Source organism: Pollachius pollachius, assembly GCF_949987615.1.
Source record: "Pollachius pollachius genome assembly, chromosome: 3".
Classification (NCBI taxonomy): Eukaryota; Metazoa; Chordata; class Actinopteri; order Gadiformes; family Gadidae; genus Pollachius; species Pollachius pollachius.
In genome coordinates, this window is record NC_136936.1 from 17,463,593 (window position 1) to 17,486,017 (window position 22,425).

The 22,425-nt window shown below is 43.7% G+C and overlaps 3 protein-coding genes across 6 annotated transcripts; 2 read left to right on the forward strand and 1 right to left on the reverse strand.

The window, feature by feature from the left end:
* The first annotated feature begins 1,109 nt into the window (after window positions 1–1,109).
* slc33a1 (solute carrier family 33 member 1) lies at window positions 1,110–7,683 on the forward strand. 3 transcript variants are annotated; one of them, XM_079732314.1, is made up of 9 exons: window positions 1,110–1,175; window positions 1,581–2,026; window positions 2,131–2,290; window positions 2,445–2,640; window positions 2,894–3,090; window positions 3,811–3,995; window positions 4,639–4,756; window positions 5,229–5,444; window positions 6,123–7,683. In XM_079732314.1, the coding sequence occupies exons 2-9, from the start codon at window positions 1,623–1,625 to the stop codon at window positions 6,288–6,290; spliced, it is 1,644 nt and encodes a 547-aa protein (XP_079588440.1). In that variant the 5' UTR covers window positions 1,110–1,175; window positions 1,581–1,622; the 3' UTR covers window positions 6,291–7,683. The 3 variants fall into 3 exon arrangements, with proteins under 3 accessions (XP_079588440.1, XP_079588439.1, XP_079588438.1); XM_079732313.1 differs by having other exon boundaries at window positions 1,120–1,188; XM_079732312.1 differs by having other exon boundaries at window positions 1,122–1,326.
* Window positions 7,684–8,835: 1,152 nt separating this feature from the next.
* Window positions 8,836–16,402, reverse strand: rps6kb1b (ribosomal protein S6 kinase b, polypeptide 1b). Its single transcript, XM_079732315.1, has 15 exons — window positions 16,253–16,402; window positions 15,266–15,309; window positions 15,031–15,151; window positions 14,727–14,795; window positions 13,980–14,127; window positions 12,871–12,928; window positions 12,657–12,757; window positions 12,456–12,546; window positions 12,131–12,221; window positions 11,926–12,033; window positions 11,779–11,841; window positions 11,512–11,589; window positions 10,508–10,615; window positions 9,896–10,008; window positions 8,836–9,283 (listed from the first exon to the last, which is right to left on the reverse strand). The coding sequence occupies exons 1-15, from the start codon at window positions 16,319–16,321 to the stop codon at window positions 9,034–9,036; spliced, it is 1,512 nt and encodes a 503-aa protein (XP_079588441.1). The 5' UTR covers window positions 16,322–16,402; the 3' UTR covers window positions 8,836–9,033.
* Window positions 16,403–16,543: 141 nt separating this feature from the next.
* tubd1 (tubulin, delta 1) lies at window positions 16,544–22,200 on the forward strand. Of its 2 annotated transcripts, none has more exons than XM_079732316.1 (8): window positions 16,544–16,984; window positions 17,743–17,890; window positions 18,071–18,287; window positions 18,642–18,873; window positions 19,109–19,273; window positions 20,175–20,315; window positions 21,322–21,505; window positions 21,719–22,200. In XM_079732316.1, exons 1-8 carry the CDS (start codon window positions 16,834–16,836, stop codon window positions 21,822–21,824), a joined length of 1,344 nt encoding a protein of 447 aa, XP_079588442.1. In that variant the 5' UTR covers window positions 16,544–16,833; the 3' UTR covers window positions 21,825–22,200. The 2 variants fall into 2 exon arrangements, with proteins under 2 accessions (XP_079588442.1, XP_079588443.1); XM_079732317.1 differs by lacking the exon at window positions 16,544–16,984 and adding an exon at window positions 17,096–17,306.
* Window positions 22,201–22,425: the final 225 nt, after the last annotated feature.

Below are 22,425 nucleotides of genomic sequence, written 5' to 3' on the forward strand. Positions count from 1 at the left end.
CATTTACAGGTAAAATGAGAAAAGCACGATTGTCCATTCAGGACAACACGATTTAGAAAGTAATAAGAATTGTAATTAGGTATATTGGAATGACTATGATTTTTTTTTACAATTTACTTTCAAGTAAGAGGTCCATTGTAGACTTTCAGTAAATGTTGCTTTTTTGTTTACTTTTTAAAACACAAATAATTTCTCTTCCACACAAACAATGCAAGTGTCCGGCTGTGCACACCTGTGCCATTTGAAAACTCCTCTGCCCTCCAGTAAAGCAACATTATTATCCATTTTTGTTCTATGACATATATTATTAGTGCCGTTTGTAGCAAAAACCTACTGTGAACTAGACTTGATCTTTGAATGAAGCCTTAATCCCATTTGGGTCCTCCAATTCTGCTTGTGTGCAGTGTCACATGCCATTGGTTAAGATAACCAATTTCACATGTCAATTAAAGATACCACACAGCAGAACGTGCAGTCATTCATTACCCTCCCTCCTTCAAAAAAAGAACATTGAAATCTCTCGAATTATTTGCAATTAATTCATATATATTAGGCTATACTTCGTATTTAACTTAAGTGTTAAAAAGAGAAGAACAAATATAACTTTAAACAAAAAAGAAAATGCAATAAAAAACGAAATAAATGGTTGTATATATATATAAATGAAATAAATGTGTGTGTGTGTATACATATATATGCACACACATATATACCTATATACATACACATTTATTTATTAATATAAATATGCAAGCTATACAACATATTTGTTCAATATGTTGTATGGCCTAATATAATTATATAAATAAAGAGAACATTTACCAAAGTTTCTGAAATATATATTTAGTAGTCTAATGTTTTCTCTTGTGTTCTAGTGTTTTAATACTAGAACACCATTTTCAAGACATTTAAACATTTGAACGTATAGATCACCTATTTATCGCTAATTTCTTCAAAGGACATGATTATACTTGATGGCTTTCTTACTTCGATGATGTTTACTCCAATTGTGTGTTGTGCCATGAATACATTGCATTTCACCATAAGCGGAACTGTATTTCATCGATGTTTGACACGTCAGCGGAGTATACCCGGAGTGCTTGCTGAGTGCACATACCGGCGGCACTTCCTTGCATTAGTAGTTGTTTCCATGGGTTGTATCTTCACGTTAGCAGGTGAAACAACACGGTAGTAATTCTATACATTTGCTCTTTTGTTAAAATGACACAAACGAACTCTAGAGCATAACGTGCTATTTGTGATTGATTCATAATTTGTCAATCACCTATTCATCTGGCATGATTGTCGCTTCGCTATTACCGACAGGTACGCATGCGTAATACAAACAATACCTATGATAACTGTTTTCCTAATACTTGTGTAAGTTACTTTAAACAAATGTATTCACCTTGAGATTTAATGGTTCATTTTGTAGGGTTTAATCACGATTCTTAATCTCATTAGAATGTGGACACCTGTTTCAGTTTTGCATGATAATTTGCCTTTTCGTTATTATTGATGTATTGACTGGTGGCCAAGCAGTGTTGAGGATATATTCTCATGATGCATTCTTTTGTCAGATCTGCTAAAAACACAGGTGGTTTAATGCCAACTGATCCATCATGGAGCCGTCAGACTCAGTTGGATACAAGAACGGCCGGCAGAGGAAGACAACAGCCAACCTCCAAATTGAAAACATGAAGGACAGGGAGATGGAAGGATCCGGCCCAGATGTTGAAGAGGAGGCAGAGGGTCTTCTCCAAGGGTTTGAAGAGGAGGACAGGCGGCCGGCCAAGGTCAGACCAGGACTACGGAAGGAGTTGGGGAACATTCTGCTTCTTCTCTTCCTCTATGTTCTTCAGGGCATTCCCCTGGGACTGGCTGGTAGCATTCCTTTGATCATGCAGAGTAAAAGTGTCAGCTACAAGGACCAAGCGTTCTTCAGTTTTGTCTTTTGGCCCTTTAGCCTGAAGCTACTCTGGGCTCCGCTTGTTGACGCGCTGTACTTCAGCAGATTTGGCCGGAGGTAAGCTGGGAGATCTAGAGTTGTGTCATTATTTCATCTTTTGTCTTATTTGTCTGTGGGAGAGATGAAACTAACTACTATTCCTAATTGCCTTTTCTCTTTAGGAAGTCATGGCTGGTTCCCACCCAGTACCTGCTGGGTCTCTTCATGCTCTACCTCTCTGTGACGGTGGACGCACTGCTGCAGAGCGATGACTCCCATGGACCCGACGTAGTGACTCTGACCGCAGTCTTCTTCATGCTGTCCTTCCTGGCAGCAACGCAGGTAGACTTCTACATGTGACTCCTACCTTCTAATGAATGATGCCCTCGTGCAAAGTCGGTCTGAAAACACACATTGCCTAAAGTCAGGACACCTACTAGCGAACATCTTAAGGACGTCACCTTGCTAATGTAAATCAACCCTCTGTGTCCCCAAGGACATAGCTGTGGACGGCTGGGCTCTGACCATGTTGTCCAGAGAGAACGTGGGCTACGCATCAACGTGCAACTCTGTGGGCCAGACGGCAGGCTACTTCCTGGGCAATGTGCTCTTCCTTGCGCTGGAGTCGGCCAACTTCTGCAACCAATACCTGAGGAGCGAGCCCAAAGACACAGGCTTAGTCACGCTATCAGGTATTTGTGGCTCTGTAGTTTTGGTGTGTATTGTTGTTTATTTTTGTATAGTCCTTGTATTTAAATGTAAGACTTTAATAAACACTCCCTCATTGGATAAGATGGTCCCATCTCTTGTCTGATAAGCCTAAAGACTGTCCTTAAGTAATCTGTGATTTCACAAAGTGAAAAGGGGTTTGGTTGTTGTCATTTGCCTCCTGCATGAATGAAAAAAAAAAAACGATAAACCAGCTGATCTGTCCTTGCGGTGCAGATTTCCTGTTTTATGGGGGCGTGGTGTTCCTCATTTCCACGACGCTCGTGGCCATCTTTAAGAGGGAGAGCGAGCGCGGCCAAGGGAAGAGGCGAGCGAAGGAGACGCAGGGTGTCTTGGAAACCTACAAGCTCCTGTTCTCCATCATCAAGTTGCCGACTGTTCTCTCCTTCTGCGCTCTGCTGCTCACTGCCAAGGTACCTCCTCATCATCCCAGCAGGGATGTGTGGCACCACACGGCCCATATAGTAGGCTGGAGGCGGCCTTTGTAGGCAGACCGGCTGCGCTGACTTGCATCATTTAGTTTACATTTTTTCCCGAACGTGTATTTGTTGTGTAATTTATAAGCAATGACACCAACATGCCAGAAACCTGCAGAACTGTAAGGTTTACTCTAGGGTCTCAAAAGGGGCTCTGCAAGGCACATCCCACATACTGTTGCACAGCTATATCTCCCCTGAAAAGCTTTAGAGTTCTCTGGTTCGTCCACTTCCACGTCAGTCTGATGTAGGCTACAGACTGAGCGGTGACAGGGAGGAGAAAGGGATTGTTGCCCACGATTGTCTCCCGCCTGAGCCCCGCCAGAGCAGCACCACCGCCATGGGGCTCCCAACCATGGCCGAGATAACCCCCACTACGAGTCTCGTTGTGGAAGTACCAGAGAACCCGACGCAGTCTAGTCTTTCCACCAAATGGGAGCCCTACACTCCCATTGTAGGCCCCTACCTTATGTTGCGTGTTATGAGCTGTAACACCAACAGCAGAACGGTTATCCAAATAACAAAGAAGTGTACAACACTTGCGTTACAGCGTGTGTTTTACACCTAACGCCATTTCTAGCCACTGGGGGACCATAGGCAGGCTAGGCGAACTCATATTAATGTTAGAACATCTCTTTAATGTATTGTTTGTTTCAGATGGGCTTCTCAGCAGCCGATGCAGTGACTGGGCTGAAGCTGGTGGAGGCCGGCGTCCCCAAGGAGAAGCTGGCCTTACTGGCCGTGCCCATGGTACCCCTGCAGATCCTCCTGCCGCTCATCATCAGCAAGTACACTGCAGGGCCCCGGCCCCTGGATATCTTCTACAAAGCCTTCCCCTTCAGGTTGGCACACACTCTTCTTCGTGATTTTGTCAACAATAGGCCCATGATTTCTGGAGAGACGTTGTACACGTCTCTATACATGCACTGTAAATACCATGCTTATTCCTTCACCATTTGGTTTAGTTTTGAAACCATGTATTTTGTACTACTGTCTAAAAGACGGCTTTCAATGGTCATTTTCTGAATATCCCAACTCAAATGAATGCATGTATAGCAATCGTTTATTGACTTGGATGAGTCCACAATGAGTGCCACAACCGGTGCGGATAACCATACATATAATGATTGCAGCTGCCGCACAAAGTAGGACAAAAAGACCTCGTCCCACTGGGGCAGAACGGACAGGAGTATGTCATGAACTCAACAAGCTCCCCACACATAGCTAGGTTGATTTTAGCTTTAGCTATCTATTAGCTCTGATATCTGGAGATTAACCAAATGTCGTGTGGACCTGTGACGCCTGCAAAATAATCAGTGCAAGGAAGAGGAGGTCTTGCGGTGGTTATCCGTCATCCCAAAAATATCGTCCCTTCTCCCCATAGGTAAACCGTCTTCAAATGGTTTAAGAGGGCTTCTGAGATTGCCTTCATGGCACAACATGTTCTATGTAATATCCTAACGGTTGGTCGTGGTGTGCCTGCAGGTTACTGATCGGCTTGGGGTACGCTCTACTGGTGTGGCTGACGCCGAGCGTGAAGACGGAAGAAGGCTTCCCTATGTACTACTACTTGCTAGTGCTGTTCAGCTATGCCCTTCATCAGGTTTGATCCCTTTCTATGACCTTTTAATTGTGTCTTTTGCTTTCGAGTTGAATCCCTGTGCCAATAGGTTTTCTTTCACCTAAGGCAGGGTTTGGATAAAAGCTTGCATTGTGTCTTACTTGGATCAAGGCCAGAAAAGCAGTCAATGCCTCTGGGTTAAGGCCTCCTGTATCCAGTAACGTTTCTTGCTCATAGTTGTCCATAGTTTGCATTCAGTAACTTGGGTTGTCTAGCGATTGCGGACATTTATATTTCTCTTCCAAAGATGAGTCACTGAATTGCCAAATTAAAGAAATAGCCTGGACAAATGGCTCTCTTAAACCCTCTGTAAAACTCTGGCCCACACATGACTAGGTTATACTGTAAAAGCTCAAATGCAGGAAAAGAATACACAAGGTATAATCATAATTTTGTACTCACCATTCTGACAAGTGCATATGGAGTTATACCACTGCCTTGATTTGACCACTAGGTGGCGCTGTACAGCATGTACGTGGCCTGCATGGCCTTCCACGCCAAAGTGAGTGACCCGTTGATCGGTGGCACCTACATGACGCTGCTGAACACGGTCACCAACCTGGGAGGGAACTGGCCCTCCACCGTGGCCCTGTGGCTGGTGGACCCCCTGACCTCCAAAGAATGCCAGGGGGCCGCCGGGCAGACTTGCGGCTCGCTAGATGAGGCTGCGGTAAGTGCGAGGCGAGAGGTTGATCTGATTCTGTCTCTATGGCTGCGGGCCAATAGGCTTTCTGCTTAGGAAGGTTCCGAAACTGAGTGAAATGACCCGGAAGTATCTGTTTGAATTGTCTACATTATAAGGAAAGGCGCTCCCTGTTTCCTTTCTCATTTCCTTCCGCATAGGTTACACTGGACCATCCTTTACGAAAGGGAAGGACAATTAAAGCGAAGCAGCATGAGAACAAACGATCAACAGCACCAACAATTAACACAGCCGTACTACCTTTTAGTAGTCCATATTCGGATCTTGGTAGTTTCACCACGGTAGTCCATATCGTACACTGTTGCATAATGACGTAGCCTTGTCTGTGTGCAGTCGGATCCTATTTCCTATTTGCATTTGAACCTGAATTATCTACGTTTACCTTTCAGAAAACTTGAGTGGCTTAGGTTTTGTTTTCACACATCCTCTCCTCCTCTGAAACGCTTCTACTACTGGGGGAGGGGGGATTGAAACATTCCCTGGATGGATAGACTCGGGGACAGGTGCTTTTTCATTCCTGAGAAACGCTCTAGTTCAGATACGTTGTATGGAGTTAATAGCTGCAGTAGGAAAGGTAAAACAAAAAAATTGCAGTTGCAAAATTATTTATCCCGTTTGTCCTTGTCTCTTATCCGGTTACAACAGCTGTGTGCCAAGGAGGGAGGAGCTTGCGTGACGACGTTGGATGGCTACTACGTGGAGTCTGTGGTCTGTGTTGTGATTGGCTTGGTCTGGTGGTTGTGGTTGGGAAAGAGGATGAGGAGGCTGCAGGAAGAGAGTCCCGCGGCCTGGAGGTGCAAAATAAGCCAATAAACACAACTCTGTTTTTTGGTTTACATGAAACTCTTTTCTCGAGACACAGAGGCATTGCTCTTACGCTAAAAGCAATGTTGTCAAAACTTTCACTTGCTCACACCTTACATTCTGCTGTAGTCTTCATGCTATGGACAAAACGCACACTTTTTTCTTTTGTTTTGTCTCATCTACATGTTTTGTTAAAAGAAAAAAAAACATCTTTCAGTAAAGTCGTCCTAACTGTTTTCTTTGTTAAATCAAGGTAAACACAGTTCCTTGGAAATTAACTGACATATTTAAGATGGTTAATAAGATAATTGACTCAGGCATTTTGAGTGTAGCTTCTTTGCATTCTCTCCACCTGTGCTTTGTGATAGCTAAAATATCGACACACCGTTTCAGATCATGGTGATTGTATTTGCTCATTGCTTTGGTCTTAGTCAAAGTAGCACACAAGTATAGATTCTGTATTTGAAACCTCCTGTACTCCTGAGGCAGGTGTTCTGTGTTCTGCCTTGGTTTCTGTTTCATTGTCTGCAACCGGTTCGTTATTTAGGGTTCTTTTCTCTGAGGTTATTTGTGCCTTCCTCCAGTCATTCAGTTCAGACGTAACCGATAATGAGCCCTGATGCCACATGGATCCTTCATGTTGACTTTTTCAAGTTAATAAAGCCATAGTTGGTTACTTTGACATCCAAAAGAAAATTGATTATTTGTTTTAATAAACTTGATTTTGTTGGTTTAATTTAATCTGTAACTTTCCTACAAAATTAAATAAGCTTTACAAAAACGTTGCCGTTAAGTTTCATTATCACAGTCACATTATCAGATTTATAATCAACATGCTGTCATATTTTTGTGTATATTGGGTTCGCCCCTTATAAGTGTACCCGAGTATACTTAACTAATCTGACATTCCCATTTTAATAACTTATCACCAGCGTCAGCAAGTCATCACCTATGCCCAACTTTGGGCACTGCACATGGAGCAGCAGAATTTCCTTTAAAAACCAGTCTTTAGAAATGTATTTTAAGGGAAAATATTAGCATTTGTTCATTTTGACACTTCTGACAGCCGCCACACTTGTTTATAGTGATTGATAGATTATGGTTTCTGCTCTTCCAACTGGCATTGTCTTTTTCAGGTTTTCTATTTATTTAAATTGTAATTTCTGTTACTTTTATTTTATTGGGAGGCACCGTGTTAAAGTAAATGGGTTTTATTTACCCATTTTACTTAATTTGCTGGAATTTGCTATTTGTGTGCAAATTCAAAGGGGAATATGTATTTTTGACTTTTCTTTTCTACTGTAAAATCAGTACAAATATATCAATGTAATGCTTGGAGCTATTCTGTATAGAATATTCTGAAGGATGCAATATTAATGAGTACGAAAATCTTATATGAAATAAAAGTTTCAGATTCAGTTTCCATTCTGAAATGCGCGTAATTCTTAATTTTCTTCACCTTGCTTTGAATTTAAAAAGTTACCACAGAACACTGATGTACAGCGTTCATCTCTGCCAAACTTCCCTTATGTCAAAATTGAAACATTTGCGCAGATGTCTAGTTTTTAACACAAAAGGGAGTTAAGGGAGTTTTGAAACAGACACATTAGCTTTACTGTGACAAGTAAGCAAGTGCGAGAGGACTCATGACTATGGGAGAAATAAAATACCATTGGTTTGATTTAAATGACTCCCTCTCTTGGATCAACACATGCTATAATACACCTTACTTTTGGCTGATATGGTTACCCGGCCCTCTGCTGATTAATCAGTGTTCCAACAATCCTGCCCTCCCCTTGTTGAAACTGAATGGGTGTTTACAGGAATAGCAGCCCTTGTGGCAATACAAAAAGTGATAGCATTTTTAAATACGAGGGGTAGGATCGTAATGTCAAACCAAAGATCAATCAAAAGATTTAAGTGATCCACGACAAACATTACGAGAAGGTTTTTATTTTATTTAGGCTCATTTATCCATTTTATAGCATAGTTGATGCAGCTATTTTGTAAAACTTACTAAGACATAAAGCTTGTTCATCATCAGGTCCTCTGCTGACCAAATCTGCTTCAAATCGTAAATCGTTTTTTTGGATTAGCATCATCATTGATTTTGTTCAGACTCAGGAAGCATTTTTAAGAACGGCAGTCAAAATCACCCAGCCGTTATTTTTTTCTTCACAAAGCAAATTCCACATTCGCTTTCAAATTCAAACCGCACAGAGCACTTCGTATGTAATCCGAAACGCAGCCGGCGACTGCGTTTTAGTGCAACGGATGGGTGAAGACGTCATCGTGGTGGTATGACCATGTCATACGAAGGCTGTGGATCCCAAAACATGTTCAGTCTTACTAGGCCAGTTCTGCTAAGGTTAAGGGTCAGAAGACAAAAAGGTCAAAGGTGACCTGAGGTGAAGGTTGTGATGTGGTGGTGTTGTAGTGAGTTGTGCATGGCTGTAGCACACTGGAGTACCGTACCCCCCCCCCCCCTCCCCCCGCCCCCCACACACACCCTCCAGTACCACCGCACAACGTCCAGGACGCGACGGTAGTGAGTTCTGATGTGAGGCTCTCCAACAGTTTCATTGTCTCTAGCGTCCGTTTTTTTTTTTTTTTTTTTTTTGCCTTTTCTTTTGTATTTATCTTTAAAAATAAAATAAAATAAAACGAAGGAAAAAAAAAAAAAGAAAAATCAGAAAAGGACTAATAGCGCCCTTGGGGAGGTGGACCTCTCCCGTTGGGGAGCGCCGCCGGGTCATAGGTTCATACGTAGATGCTCCGGCCTCTTGGCGGCCTGCGGGTAGGCCGGCTGCTTGGCCTGGGCCATGCTGCCACCTGAGGGCTGGCGGATGGGCAGCGGCGCGGACGCCTCGCTCCCCGTCGTCACGTCCATCTGCTCGGGGGTGGAAAGCTCCATGGCCTGCTCCTGCGGCGCGGGACGCATCATGGCGCTGGGGATCAGGCCGCTCCGGGACCAGCACTCGCCTCCGGGGAACTTCACCGGACTGGTGGTGCGGTCGATGGAGGAGGAGGAGGAGGAGGAGGAGGAGGAACCGGCGTGGGGACGGAGGGTGAGACAGAGAAACAGGTCAGTTACGTTCGTTGGGTCACACGAGAACAGCGCTCTTTGGTGTGGATAATTACTGGTGTGATTCACAGATTTAAATCCATTTAAGCTAGGGTGTCAAGATCGGTCTCAAATTGTCGAAATTCTCTTCACATTCCGACAGTCAAATCAAATGCTCTGACAAAGAACCGCCCCCAAAAATCGTGTATCTGTTGTAGGCCTGTTAAGAAAGTCCAATCATTTAATTTGTGCTGAAATGAATGATTGGATGGCCCGTCTGTCCACCTACCTACCTACCTACCCGGCTACCTGTGTTTGCTCATGACCGGGGTCTTAGACAAGACAGCCCTATTGCTAAAGCGAGCAAGCTAGTAATGCGTTTGGAGGGAGCGGTGGGATTTATTGGTTTGATTCTTTCAAAATCTTGCTTACTCTGGCTGGTTTCTGCGAAGCGGCTAGCCTCGCTTTACGGAGGTGTCTCTGGTGCTGGACAGTGGTGTATGTGTAAAGAAGCGTTATCCCTTAGTGAGGAGATTAAAACAGGACTCACCTGAGGGGGGTTCTTGGGCTGCCCACAAATCGCCGGGGGGAGCGGATTTTTGGCTCGAAGGAGAACTTCTCTTTCATGTGTTCAAGGACAGATGGGGCTACGTACGTGAAACCCTGCATAATTAAAAGGGGCATTTTTGTTAGAACACATTATTCTACTTCATTTAAGAATGCTTGATTCTGATTGGCTGGGAGGAGGGCATTAACCCAACAATACGAATAAGAAAAAGCATAATTATTAAAGTATTTGAATTGTTTTATTATGTTGGCAAGCAAGAAGCAGAATAAACAGGATAATCACCTCAATGCAGGGCAATAAACAGTTTTATATGCCCGGCTCGCAGAAGGTAAGCCGTCCACGAGCCGGGCATATCAAACTGTTTATTGGCCTGCCTCTCGGTGATTATCCCTTACATATTTCCCATGTTCGATACCACAGACCTTGCACACCCCTGATGTGCGTTACTTTTATTTATAACTTTATAAATAATCAATCCATCTCAACATAGCCATAAACCGGCTACATAAAATAGCAGCAGATGTTAATTAGAAGTCTATTTTAGGAAGCAAAGGACATATGAGAGGTGCAGAGCAGTGTGGTGGTGGTGGTTACCAGAAAGGCTTGATTGGCACTCTCACTGAGGGTGGAGTCGTCTGGACTGTCCACTGGGGTCTGACTGGTAAACTTGGAGTCAAACTGACTCACGTCTTCGGCGGATTGCTGCAAAGGAGGGACAGCAAGTTATAGAAAGGAGGGGGGGGGGGGGGGGAGGAAAGGGTGAAGGAGAGGGGAAACAAGACAAGGAAGAAGAATTACAACCTATGTGGGGTTCAGGAATGTGAGACGTGGTGTCGGATAGAGAGGCGTGTGAAATAAGAGAAGACTGGATTACAGTTTAATGGCTAACTGTCAGGCAACTGGTTCTCAATCCAATCGAGAGATATAACCGGGACATTAAGACCCTTTCTCGTTTCCATAGAAACAGGCACAAAATAGGGACTACGATTAAAGCTCGGATAGGCAATTTATTCGATTATAGAAGCTTTATTTTTTTTTTTGTCGATATTCTCTTAACATCCCGACAGAAATCAACTAATCAAATGCTGAAAAAAACTCATCTGATTTTGGTCAGAGGCCTGTATCAAGGTCATAGACCTTGTCTAACTACCTACCCAGCTACCTGCATGCATTCCACTCACTCACTGCGCATGACCAGAGACTTCCACAGGGCTAGGCAGACCTATTGCTCAAGCTAGTGTTGTTTGTGTTTTGGGGGAGTGGCTTTCGAGGAAGGCCTGAAGGGAGGGCGTGGATTTCTTCAGTAGGAAACGCAAAAGAAATTAGCTTACTCTGGCTGGTTTCTCCAAATTGCCTCATGCTAGCTTCAAAGCGATAAAAATAAACCAACCATAATAAAACAATTAACTAACAAAACAAGGACTGGGATGCTTGGGTTACACTTGGCTCGACACATTTGGTCATCGATTTAGTGTGCAGCGTGTTCCTGTCTTTCACATGAACCGCAGGAGAATTGGGCGGGGATCCAACCAGCAACCTTCCAATTGCAGATAATGTTTGTTGTGGTTGTGCTTTGAACTCTGTGTCCTCCTACCTACCAAGAAAGGCTTAAAGGGAGGCTCCACTTTCCGAGCCAGCAAGTCGTCCCAGTTGATGTGCCGGAAGAAGGGATGGGCCTGTGGGACAGCACATGAGACTGAGTGACACCGAGCCAGGGATCCAGAGGCTTGGTTAATTTCATGGGAAGATCAAAATAGGACAGCAGCAGTATACTCTTGGTTGCATGTTTGTGTGCATAGCATACGGCCTGAGACTAAAGCTCGTTGTGCTCCAGCTAGGCCCTGCAACATCGAGTATGAGCTCACCTGGACCTCGGAAGCGTCGCCCACCATGGCTCCCAGTCGCGAAGAGGCGTTTCTCTTCAGCAACTGTCAAAAGAAAGAAATAAACATGTATAATCTATATAGGATTATGAAAACAACTTGCAGAAAAAAACAAAAAATGCAGGTTACCCGTTTGAGGAGATCTCTCGCTTCCTGTGTGAGGTAGGGTGGCAGGTTCAGCTTGCACTTCAAGATTTTATCAATCGTCTTTTTTCGGTTTTCACCTGTGAACGGTGGCTAAAACGAGAGGCCAAAGAAAAAGAAGGCGATTCAAATACAGTCCAATTACAAGCAATAACCCTCGGCTGGTCCGTGTTGCGGGTGTGTGACGCACCGCTCCCGTGAGCATGTCGTACATGAGGGCTCCGAGGCTCCACCAGTCCACCGCTCTGTTGTGCCCGCTCCTCATCAGGATCTCCGGGGCCCTGTGAACAATAGGGGCCCCACACGGGTCGGGTTATAGCCCCGTCAGCAGATTCGCACTCATAGTGTGGGTAGGAGGTTGCGGGCGCATGTCCCATGTAAATAGGGGAGAATAGGGGCCACACACACACTCAGACACACAGAGAGACACAGAGAGACACAGAGAGACACAGAGTTTTCCCTAACATTATGAGGGATGAGTAGTGGGTAGTTAAGTTAGGGAGTGTGGGGCTTACATGTACTCGATTGTACCACAGAATGTATGGGTGACCGTTCCGTCGTGAATTGACTCTTTACACAGCCCAAAATCGGTCAACTTCACGTGGCCTGGGAGAAAGAAATAACAACATGTCAAGTTATTTTCCACTCTCTCAGCACAGCAAGAATTGTGGATTTTGGTTCTGAAGGAATTTGAATGCATGCTGAACTCAACCCACCGTGGCTGTTGAGCATAATGTTCTCAGGCTTCAGGTCTCGGTAGATGATGCCCTTCTGGTGCAAGTGGCCGAGAGCCATGGAGATCTCTGCCAGGTAGAAACTACAACAACAACAACAACATTACCATGAGGACACACTCAACAAAAAATGCATTTCCAGCATACAGAATCCGCAAGATGATCGCAAAAGTGGTGATTGTAAAAGCACACTCACCAGGCAGTGTCTTCCATGAAGATGCCTTCTCTCTCAAGTTGCATAAAAAGCTCTCCTCCTAAAAAAAAAAGCAACACAACCAGGGTCATACATTGTCTAGCAAACACGTATCAATTCTTTAGATGTTCCCACAGACGCCCTTGAATAATGTCCTGCACAAGTGTGAATGAAATAGTCATCAGCCCCGGGGGTCCTGACCTGCTTTGTGATTGAGGCCGGTTAAAGGAGAATCTTCTTTATATATTATTATTATTAAGGGTTGTGAATTTGACCTGGAATAAAAAGTAGAAAAATACACTTCTTGCAACAGACAGAAGGGGCAGAAGCTTGTAGAACGAAGGCCTACCAATGCCTTGAAAGAAGAATCAAACTAGTGTTTTCCGGAAAATTATTTTGACTGTGAAAGCAGAAGCAGTGGCTGGAACATTGTGGTAAACATAAACTGCTGCGGCCAAGAACAAACACCACGATTGGCCGAGGCCCTAAAGTGGGACTCAGGCAACCTGTCTGGATTTAAAGATCAAAAGAGTATTTTTAAACTTTAACAAGTCTCTTTCCAAAATGAGAAGGTTGAAGATATTTCAATCCCCCCAAAAAAGGAAAATAATTTCCACACATATCTTTTTTTATAACCCATATTTGTTTAACAGCAACAGGGCAAGTGTGTGTTTTATTTCACCAAAAGTAGTCCAATGTATTGACACAGTTCACACACCAGAGTTCTGCTCAATACAAACCCTGGAGAGCAGACATTCTTCAAGGGCACATTACTGTTTGTTGCTAACTAGAGAGGGAGGCCGTGTTGAACCCACACACAACCCCTATCTGTATTTAGAGACGCTTAAGGTCTAAAATGGCTGAGCGGGGACTCGGGAGACAACGGAGAGGCAGAAAGAATTTACAACCATACATCTTATTGACTGGTCTCCTTGGGGGGTGTAGAGTGGTGTGTGTGTGTGTTTGTCAGAGAGAGAGAGAGAGAGAGTGTGAGAGCTCTTGAAGTGTGCACACCAGAGTATATTTGTATGGTCATTTAAAAGTTTGCACTCCTATTTTAATGCGATTTGATGCATGTCCATAAAAGTGGGCGTGTGTTGCTCTGTACTGACCACTGAGGTACTCCAGAATCAGGTAGAGTTTGCCTCCTGTCTGGAAGGCATAGATGAGGTCCACGATGAAGGGATGCTTCACCTCTTCCAAGATATTGCGCTCTGCCTTTGTGTGCGCAGTGTCCTTTGCGTTTCGTACAATCATAGCCTGTGGGAACAATGTGAAATCACATTTGAAAAATTAGTTCTGCACATGTCAGCAAACATATGGGTAGTGTTGGCCAGATCAAAGCAAAAAGAAATATGCATTTCCCTGTCTATCATTACCCGGTGTGACAGTGACAATATGACAGATACATGTATGGGTACTGAATATTATTATTAATAGAGTATTATTGCACATCATTTGGTTAGGTACAAAGAACAATGACGAAGCAGAGTGGCACAAAATTGGCGTCATGTCATTACGGTCCTTTAAGACCATCAAGCACAGGCAGCTGACTGTCAGGAACACCCGTATAGGCTGAGAAAGTGCTTTACATGCCAAGGCAGCATCAGTGAAGTGGCACGAATAGAACTATAGTATATTAGTGTTCAAGTCCTACCCCGAACAGTATGATTTAGGGGGATAAAGCTAATATTTGCAGACAGAGTAAACATGGACAAATTGTGATTTGTGATCATTTTTGCTTATGCAAATTTGTTTTTGAAGTGGCAACAATGAATATCAATCAGAGGATGCATGTATCTTGCCTGGAGTAAATAGTGGTAAGAAAAGGTCAGTGGCAAAAAAAACATCTAAGTTACCTTCTTTAAAACCTTCATGGCAAATATCTTGCCTGAGGCAGCACCGACAACCTTGCGAACCTGAAACACCTGCACAAGACATGGAATCATTAGTTGGTGTTGCCTTTGCAAATGGCAGTGTTTCAATCATTGATGCAATTTAAAAAGCTCTTCCCTAGCGCTGTCAAGACTCGTTTAGAAACAAGCATTGATTTTGAATCAAGACTCCCAAAAATAATTCTTGAGATACCAAAAGATTCACACTTCTAGCCTGTACAGTGTGAGTTCTAATCGAGGCATGTCACCTTCGTAGCACCACTAGTACCTTTCCGTAGCCGCCCTTCCCCAACACCCGAAGGAGCTCAAAACATTCCGGTCTGATATTCTCTGTCCCTCGGTTGACGTTGTCCTCTGATATCTCGATCTTCTCGCAGTCATCCATGTTGCTGCAATAGATTCAACAAATCAGTCATTAATATCATTATTACTTATTTGAGAAAAGTGAGAAAACCATATAATGCATGTTCTCTGCCCAACACACCACAGTAGCTAGCACTTACAACTCAAAGCCGCTGCACTGGTCCATGAAGTCGTTGATCTGGGTCTAATCCAGGCAGTGGAGAAAACAAAACAAAACAGTGCCATTTAAACAGTTTCCTTCTGTTCCACTATATAGCATAGCACATAATATAACGTAGATAACATAACATAAATGTTGACAGCGACAGAGCGTCGGTGTCTAACCATTTACACGTAAATATGTTCTAATGGAATATATGTTGTGTTTTGCTATGGAAATAAAAGGGGTTTAACGGTGGGTGTTCGCGGCAGCTGCCCAACCTGTCACACTGATTTTAGCCTGATGCAAGATATTCAGCAAGAAAGGATGTGCCCAGGTTATCACACAGACAAATGACAGCTGTCATGTTGCAGACCCAGGAACGCACTAAAAGCTTTACCAACATCAATGTCGAGTTGCTTATTGTAAAGGCTGTCCTGGGGGAAACAGACCCGAGTGTTGAACGTGGGATGAGGTGTACAGAGGACAGTGATCGGGTTGGTTCTGTCTGCAGCTCTACTTGCGCAAATAAACTGTTGCACACCAACAAGTGACCAGGGCTCGTGTCTCCCTGCACACCAACAAGTGACCAGGGCTCGTGTCTCCCTGCACACCATGAAGAAACCACGGCTCATGTCTCTCTTTACTGAACACCGTGAAGTAACCACGGCTCATGCCTCCCGGCACAGTAAACGTGCAAACTAAACGCCGAAGAGCCAAATCTGACAGCACTGGTTTAGCCCAATGAAAACAAAACGAAGCGCCGCATTTAATAGACCGTTGCTTTGGCCGAGTTAAAAGCCTTCCCTGACAGCTGACAGTTGAGTTACACTTTCTAAAACGGCAGCAAATTAGCATAATGGGCTTCCAGTGCTACTGTAACAGGCCTGAGCCCGGGGAAGCGGGCCTCGTACGCCGACCAGCAGCCTACCGAGCTAGCGGCTACACATAGGAACAACTGCACCTAGAAAGGGTTTCATTAAAGTACCTCCTCAATCTCATCGTCGGAGACATTTTCCTCCGGCTGATCCAAATCGATGTCGAACACCCCAGCCATGGCTGCGTTTGATTCAGATTGCTGACTCGCAAACCGAGAGAATAGCTCGGGTTCCCCACCTCATGGACAAACACACGTCGCCGCCATAACCGGCTACTACACTGAGCATGCGCAGTGCGCACCATCCAGAAGGGGCGGTGACCTGGGATGAGAGCTGAAGGAGTATGCTTGCGTTAATGTACTGTTGCATGCATCTCTGAAAGTTGGCAGATACTAGGGCTTTGCTCCATGATCTGCTCGTTATGTTAAGCATAACGATTAATAGATCTACGATCCTTGACTGAAATTTTGATAAAAACCAATAGGATATGTTTTGCCTTTAATTGGGCGGTTCGTTCAGTAGAACCGGATCTTGCATCCATGCTCTCGAGACAACGTATGCAGGAAGTGCCCGTGAAGCGCACCAGTTTCAAAATACGAATTCGGCGTCTGTATCAGTCATTTCTTTTATGTGACAACGAACAGCAGTGGCGTAAACCAAGGTGTGTTGGTCTGGTCACCTCTTCGGCAAGATGTCCATCGTAACGGTACAGCTCGGACAGTGCGGTAACCAAGTGGGCCAGGAGCTGTTTGATGTGATCTGTAAGGACGCCCGCGACGGACAGAAGAGGGGTTACAGCGACGCCAGCACCGCGCGCTTCTTCCATGAGACGACCACCGGCGGTAGGACGGCTGTTTCTGCGGCGTTGCGGATCATGATTCGACTATTCATCGTTTGTTTTGGGCTGTCACCTGTCAGTCACCGTGACAGCTGACGCTATGTTGCCAGATCTTGCAGGGAAAAACATGCAACGTCAGCCCGCAAATTAAAACTTAAGGGCTACGCAGAGCTCGTAATATTCGCCTCCTGCGCTCCCGTATGAACATGATGGTGCCAGTCTCACCACGGCAGGAGGCTGGGGATATAACTACACTGCGATCCAGACATGGACGTAAACAACCCCGAATGAAACCGCCGAGGTGACAGAATAAGTGGATTTAAAGGGTATGTTTCTTAGAATGTCCCAAAAAAGTACCAGTATGTCTTTCACGAGGGCACATGCGTGAGTCTTGAAATAACCGATTCCACATTGTTTTAAACTTAAGTGGTAAAAACGGACCAGGGTAGATTCGTCCCCAGCTGTTTGCGAAGTGCGTCTCCATAGCGACCCGGGTTCATTCACGTTCATCGTGACGTCAATCGTGTGCACTCTGTTTAGATGATGCATTGGGTTATGGTTGGACCTACAACTGCTAATGTACTTCTCATCTAATCTTCCTTCGAAGATGCATGCTTCTCTCGCAGGATCTTGTAACAATGTCAAACATGGAGAACATCAACACGCTTGGCTAGATGTCACCATCTACTCATATTACCTAGTCAATTATTAATACATAATTAATGCTTTCTTCTTCTCTCCATGTTTGTGTAAATCTAACAGACTTAACCGCAAGGGCTGTGCTCATCGACATGGAGCCTAAAGTGATCAACCACAGCATGAGCAAGGCAGCCAAGTCGGGCAGGTGGAGATATGGGGAAAAATCCCATTTTAGCCAGAAACAGGGTTCTGGCAACAACTGGGCAAACGGGTAAGCACCATCTACCCAAAAACCAATGAGCTCATCTTTTTTGTTCACAATAAATTACCGGTCACAGTAACAAAAAGATCATGGAGGAGCACCAATATTGTTGTCAAACATCGCTGCATGTGCTATTAGGGCCTGATCACTGCACACACACACAACAGGTATTTTTGTGTCCTGCTATAGCTACTGTGTCCATGGTCCACGGCACAGAGAGGCCATGGAAGACCTGGTGAGGCGGGAGGTGGAGCGCTGTGATAGGCTGGCCGGAGTTGTGACTATGATGAGCGTGGCGGGAGGCACGGGGTCCGGGGTGGGCACATATGTCACGCAGTGTCTCCGAGAAGTCTACCCCAACTCCTTCATCCTCAACCACCTCACCTGGCCTTATGACAGCGGGGAGGTAGGGCTGTTGTGAGTGTACACTTGTTTTGACTTTTGTTTATTTATGTGTGGAAGACAGGGTGCAAATATTATGATTGGATGTTATGGTGAAAACAAACAAATGAATACTCAGTACCGAGCAAGCTTTTTTTTTGAGTTAAACCGTCAGGCTAGGTTCTTTGTTCATATAAGAGAGCATTGCTTCATATTTCATGCTGAGAAAAATGGGAGTCTGGAATGTTATCTATCTAATCTTAAATTTGTGGATCAATGTCATCACTGCATGTATAGCCGTCTCTCATTTAGAATGAAATGTAAAAACATAGTGTGACCTTGTCCTGTCAAGGTTAATTCCTCCTCCTCCTTCCTCCAGGTCATCGTGCAAAACTACAACTCGGTGCTGACGCTGTCTCACCTCTACGGGCTGTCGGACGCCATCCTGGTGCACGAGAACGACACCGTGCACCGGATCTGCGCTCAGCTGCTCAACATCAAGCACATATCCTTCGGGGACGTCAACAGGGTCATCGCCCACCAGCTGGCCAGTGCCCTGCAGCCCGCCCTGACCACCGACTCCTACGGGGACTACAGCAGAAACCCCCTGGGTGAGAGGCGTGCGAAAGGCGTGTTCACTTGAGACGCAGCCCCTCTCCGTTGTGCGGTACGGCTCGGCATGGCAAAAGAACATTGAGAGCAATGAGACGCTCCCTGGATATATTAGCGCTATAAGTCCTTCATGTTGATTATCGAAGCTATGGACAAAATATCAATGCTAAAGCGTATATGCTATGAGATTAATGTGTTTTGTGAGCTGGGCTCTCTTTTGAAACTCCTCCCCAGGTGAGCTGGTGAGCAGTCTGGCTTGCCACCCGGAGTACAAGCTCCTGAGTGTGTGCAGCATCCCGCAGGTGGCCAGCTCCTCCATGGCTTACAGTGTGTTCAGCTGGCCAGGCCTCCTCAAGCACCTCCGGCAGATGCTCATCTCTAACACCAAGATGGAGGAAGGCAAGTTGGCTCAAAACAATTAAGAACATAAAATACATTGCGCTGTTATCTATATGATTTCATATGTTATTATGGTATATAATAACGCATGTATCGTTATGATATCTAGCTCTTTGAATGTTTTACATCACACTGGCACATCTGGTTTCATGTTCTGAAGATGATATACCCTGGGGAATGGGATGTAGGTGGTTGGTAGATGATGTCAGACCAGTGCAGCGAACATGAGATGGAGGGCAGGAAGTGTTCACTGGATATACATACACTGGATATGTTTCTTGGGGGTTGATGTTGTGTTCAAGCGTTATGGTTGAACGATATGATGCTCTGTAGTAGCAAGACCAACTTTAATAAGGCTGTTAATGTTTTGTTTTGGTTTACTAGGGGTACAACCAACCTGAAAACTAAAATCATTCACTCAACCAGGCGAACACTAGATGAATCGTTTTTTGTTTTTTTTGGGGAACCCAGCCACACATGAAAACGATATGCCCCCTCTAAGTCTACTGCCTCGACAGCGGGTAAATCGTAAATATTGTCTTATAAATCAGTCTTGATAAACCATATGGGTTGATTCCAAATTTTTTTTGTAGTATCTGGTTCCACAGAGTATACGTAATAGCACTGTTGCTCGACGTTTTCCATTTCACTTCCGGCCCTTCATCTGAAGTTCGGCACCACTTGGGTTTATTCAATTCACAGTGAATTCAAAATACCTACTACCATTATTCAAAAATAATCTATGTATATATATATATATATATATATATATATATAGTGAGTACATTTATATTATTCTTAATATACTTTGCTAAAATTTGATCTAAAGTTTGATCTATAAATATGTAAGTATACAAATACTTATTTGGCTATAATATTCCTCTCTATATATTTTCTACAGGCATAGACTGGCAGGTGCGGGCCGCTCCTGTCCACTGTGGTGGTACTGAGTTGGCTCCCAGCTTTAGAACAACTGGTTTCAACAGGTCTCTGGCCAATCTGCTCATACTGAGGGGGAAAGATGTCTTCAGTGCAGAAGCTGGTGAGCACTTTCTTTAATACAACTGCTATACAAGATCGTAATATATCAGTTTTTTTCAACTAAGAAATCCAATACACCTTTTGTAAAAAAAAAATAAAAAAAGCATATATTTTATTTTTTGAAGAATATCTAACCAGAAATTCTAAAATAAGTGATGTTCAGAATTTTACTTGAATTGAAAAGTGTAATTGAGTTAAGACTCCCAGACTGAAGGAATTTATAATCTGATATAAACCTCAGCTATCCTGTAAGGATTTAAGATTTTAAACAAGACTTCATTGAACATGACCATACAGGGTTTATAAAAGCGAAGCACTTAAAATCAGGGGGAAAGCCACTTGCTGCAAAACAAGCATGTTGGAGGTTGTGTGATCGCACAGAGACAAACCACTCGCATATTATATGGAATTGTTAGAAGATAAAGAAAGGTACAGTGGAAACACTGTTAACCAGGATGGTTGCATATAGTTCAAAATGGTTAATTATATATGTGCAACTGTGTGAGTGTTATGTAATTAGTATGAACATCTGACTGATCTGTGAAAACAACAACTCTATCAATATTTTCTGATGTTTTTATTTGTTTGTCTTTGTATATGATAGTTGTATTGTTTACAATTAACCTGGACACATCCATAGTTAATGCTGATGAACAAAGATTTAAATAATGGGAGCAGTAAATTCCCATTCTCTTACTTATATACTACAATACAATATTACTATTGACACTTCCAAAACGTTTTTTTTATTCTGATAGTCTCTCCAGCCTTCAACCTTGGAGGGGCTCAATCTTACTGTGAAAACCAAAATAAATGTATAAAGAAAGTGAATACTTTAGTGTTAGATATATACATATTTGTATCCCCTGCATATTTTAGAACATGAAAAATGTTTTCAGATCATTTCTATGAAGCACAGTGGCGCTGTAATAAACACGGAATAGGCGTAGATCGTCTCAAGCACGCTCTTGTCTAAAGAAAACCCAACAATGTGTGTATGTTTACAGATGGATTTCAGGAGGCAGCGCTCTACACCTCATGGCTTCCACCCAGAGAGGCTTTCAGCATGTGGAAATCCCCCGTTTCCTTCAATCAGTACGAGAAGTCTGCTACGCTTGTCAGCAACAGCCAAACTCTGCTGAAACCTCTTGATAACATGGTGCGAAAGGCCTGGAACATGTTTGCTTCAAGGTGGGTGTTTCCTTATACACAAACTGCAAATCAAGTTCCACTTACATTTAACCAAATCACTATAACAAAATGCATTTCATCTGCGGAAGGTGGCTAGGGGAATGAAATTTATTTATTTATCCCAAAATATTTTCTTCAATGTGGAAATTATATTATATTTTACGAAAAATTTCACATTTGTGTTTACGGTTTATTTCTTTTTAAATGTTGCAGGGCATACATCCATCAATACACCAAGTTTGGGATTGCAGAGGAAGACTTTCTAGACAGCTTTACATCTCTAGAGCAAGTAATATCCAGCTACACGCAACTGTGCTAGCCTTGGACTCTCAAAGCCAGTTACCTACCGGGCTGTCTCTGGTAATAGTGGTCTCCTTTGACAGTTGCGTGCATCCAAAACTAAGAACTGTGAACTTAGTAACAGATTGTATTTAGGAATGACATTTTTCATGAATTGTTTTTTATTTAATTGTGATGGATTGACAAGTAAACATTTAATGTTACTCAAGAGTACTGTATTTTAACAGCCCTTTCAAAATGCTGGTTATTATCAACATCCAATAAATCAAACATAACTTTTCTGTACTACTTCAATAAGGTACAATATCAAGCCAACTCCTAAAGTGGACTTGTAAAGGTCCATCCAAAACAAATGGATCAATGTAGAGTCAAGTCAACACAGCAATCTGTGGACAAAGCCGTTGGCCCAGAACTTCAGCCAGCTTACAGACCGTTGTTGCCGTGACAATAGAGCAGCCAACACCAGTCTGATAAGCTAGCTGACGGGACGGGAGAGAGCAAGGCGCCACTGGGAAAGTGGAGGAGTCCTGTCCGTACAGGACAGACATTGGTGATTTAGTCAACAAAGTAAAAGTACAGAAATATACTTGGGTTGCCTTTTGAAGGCAAAAGGTCAAAGC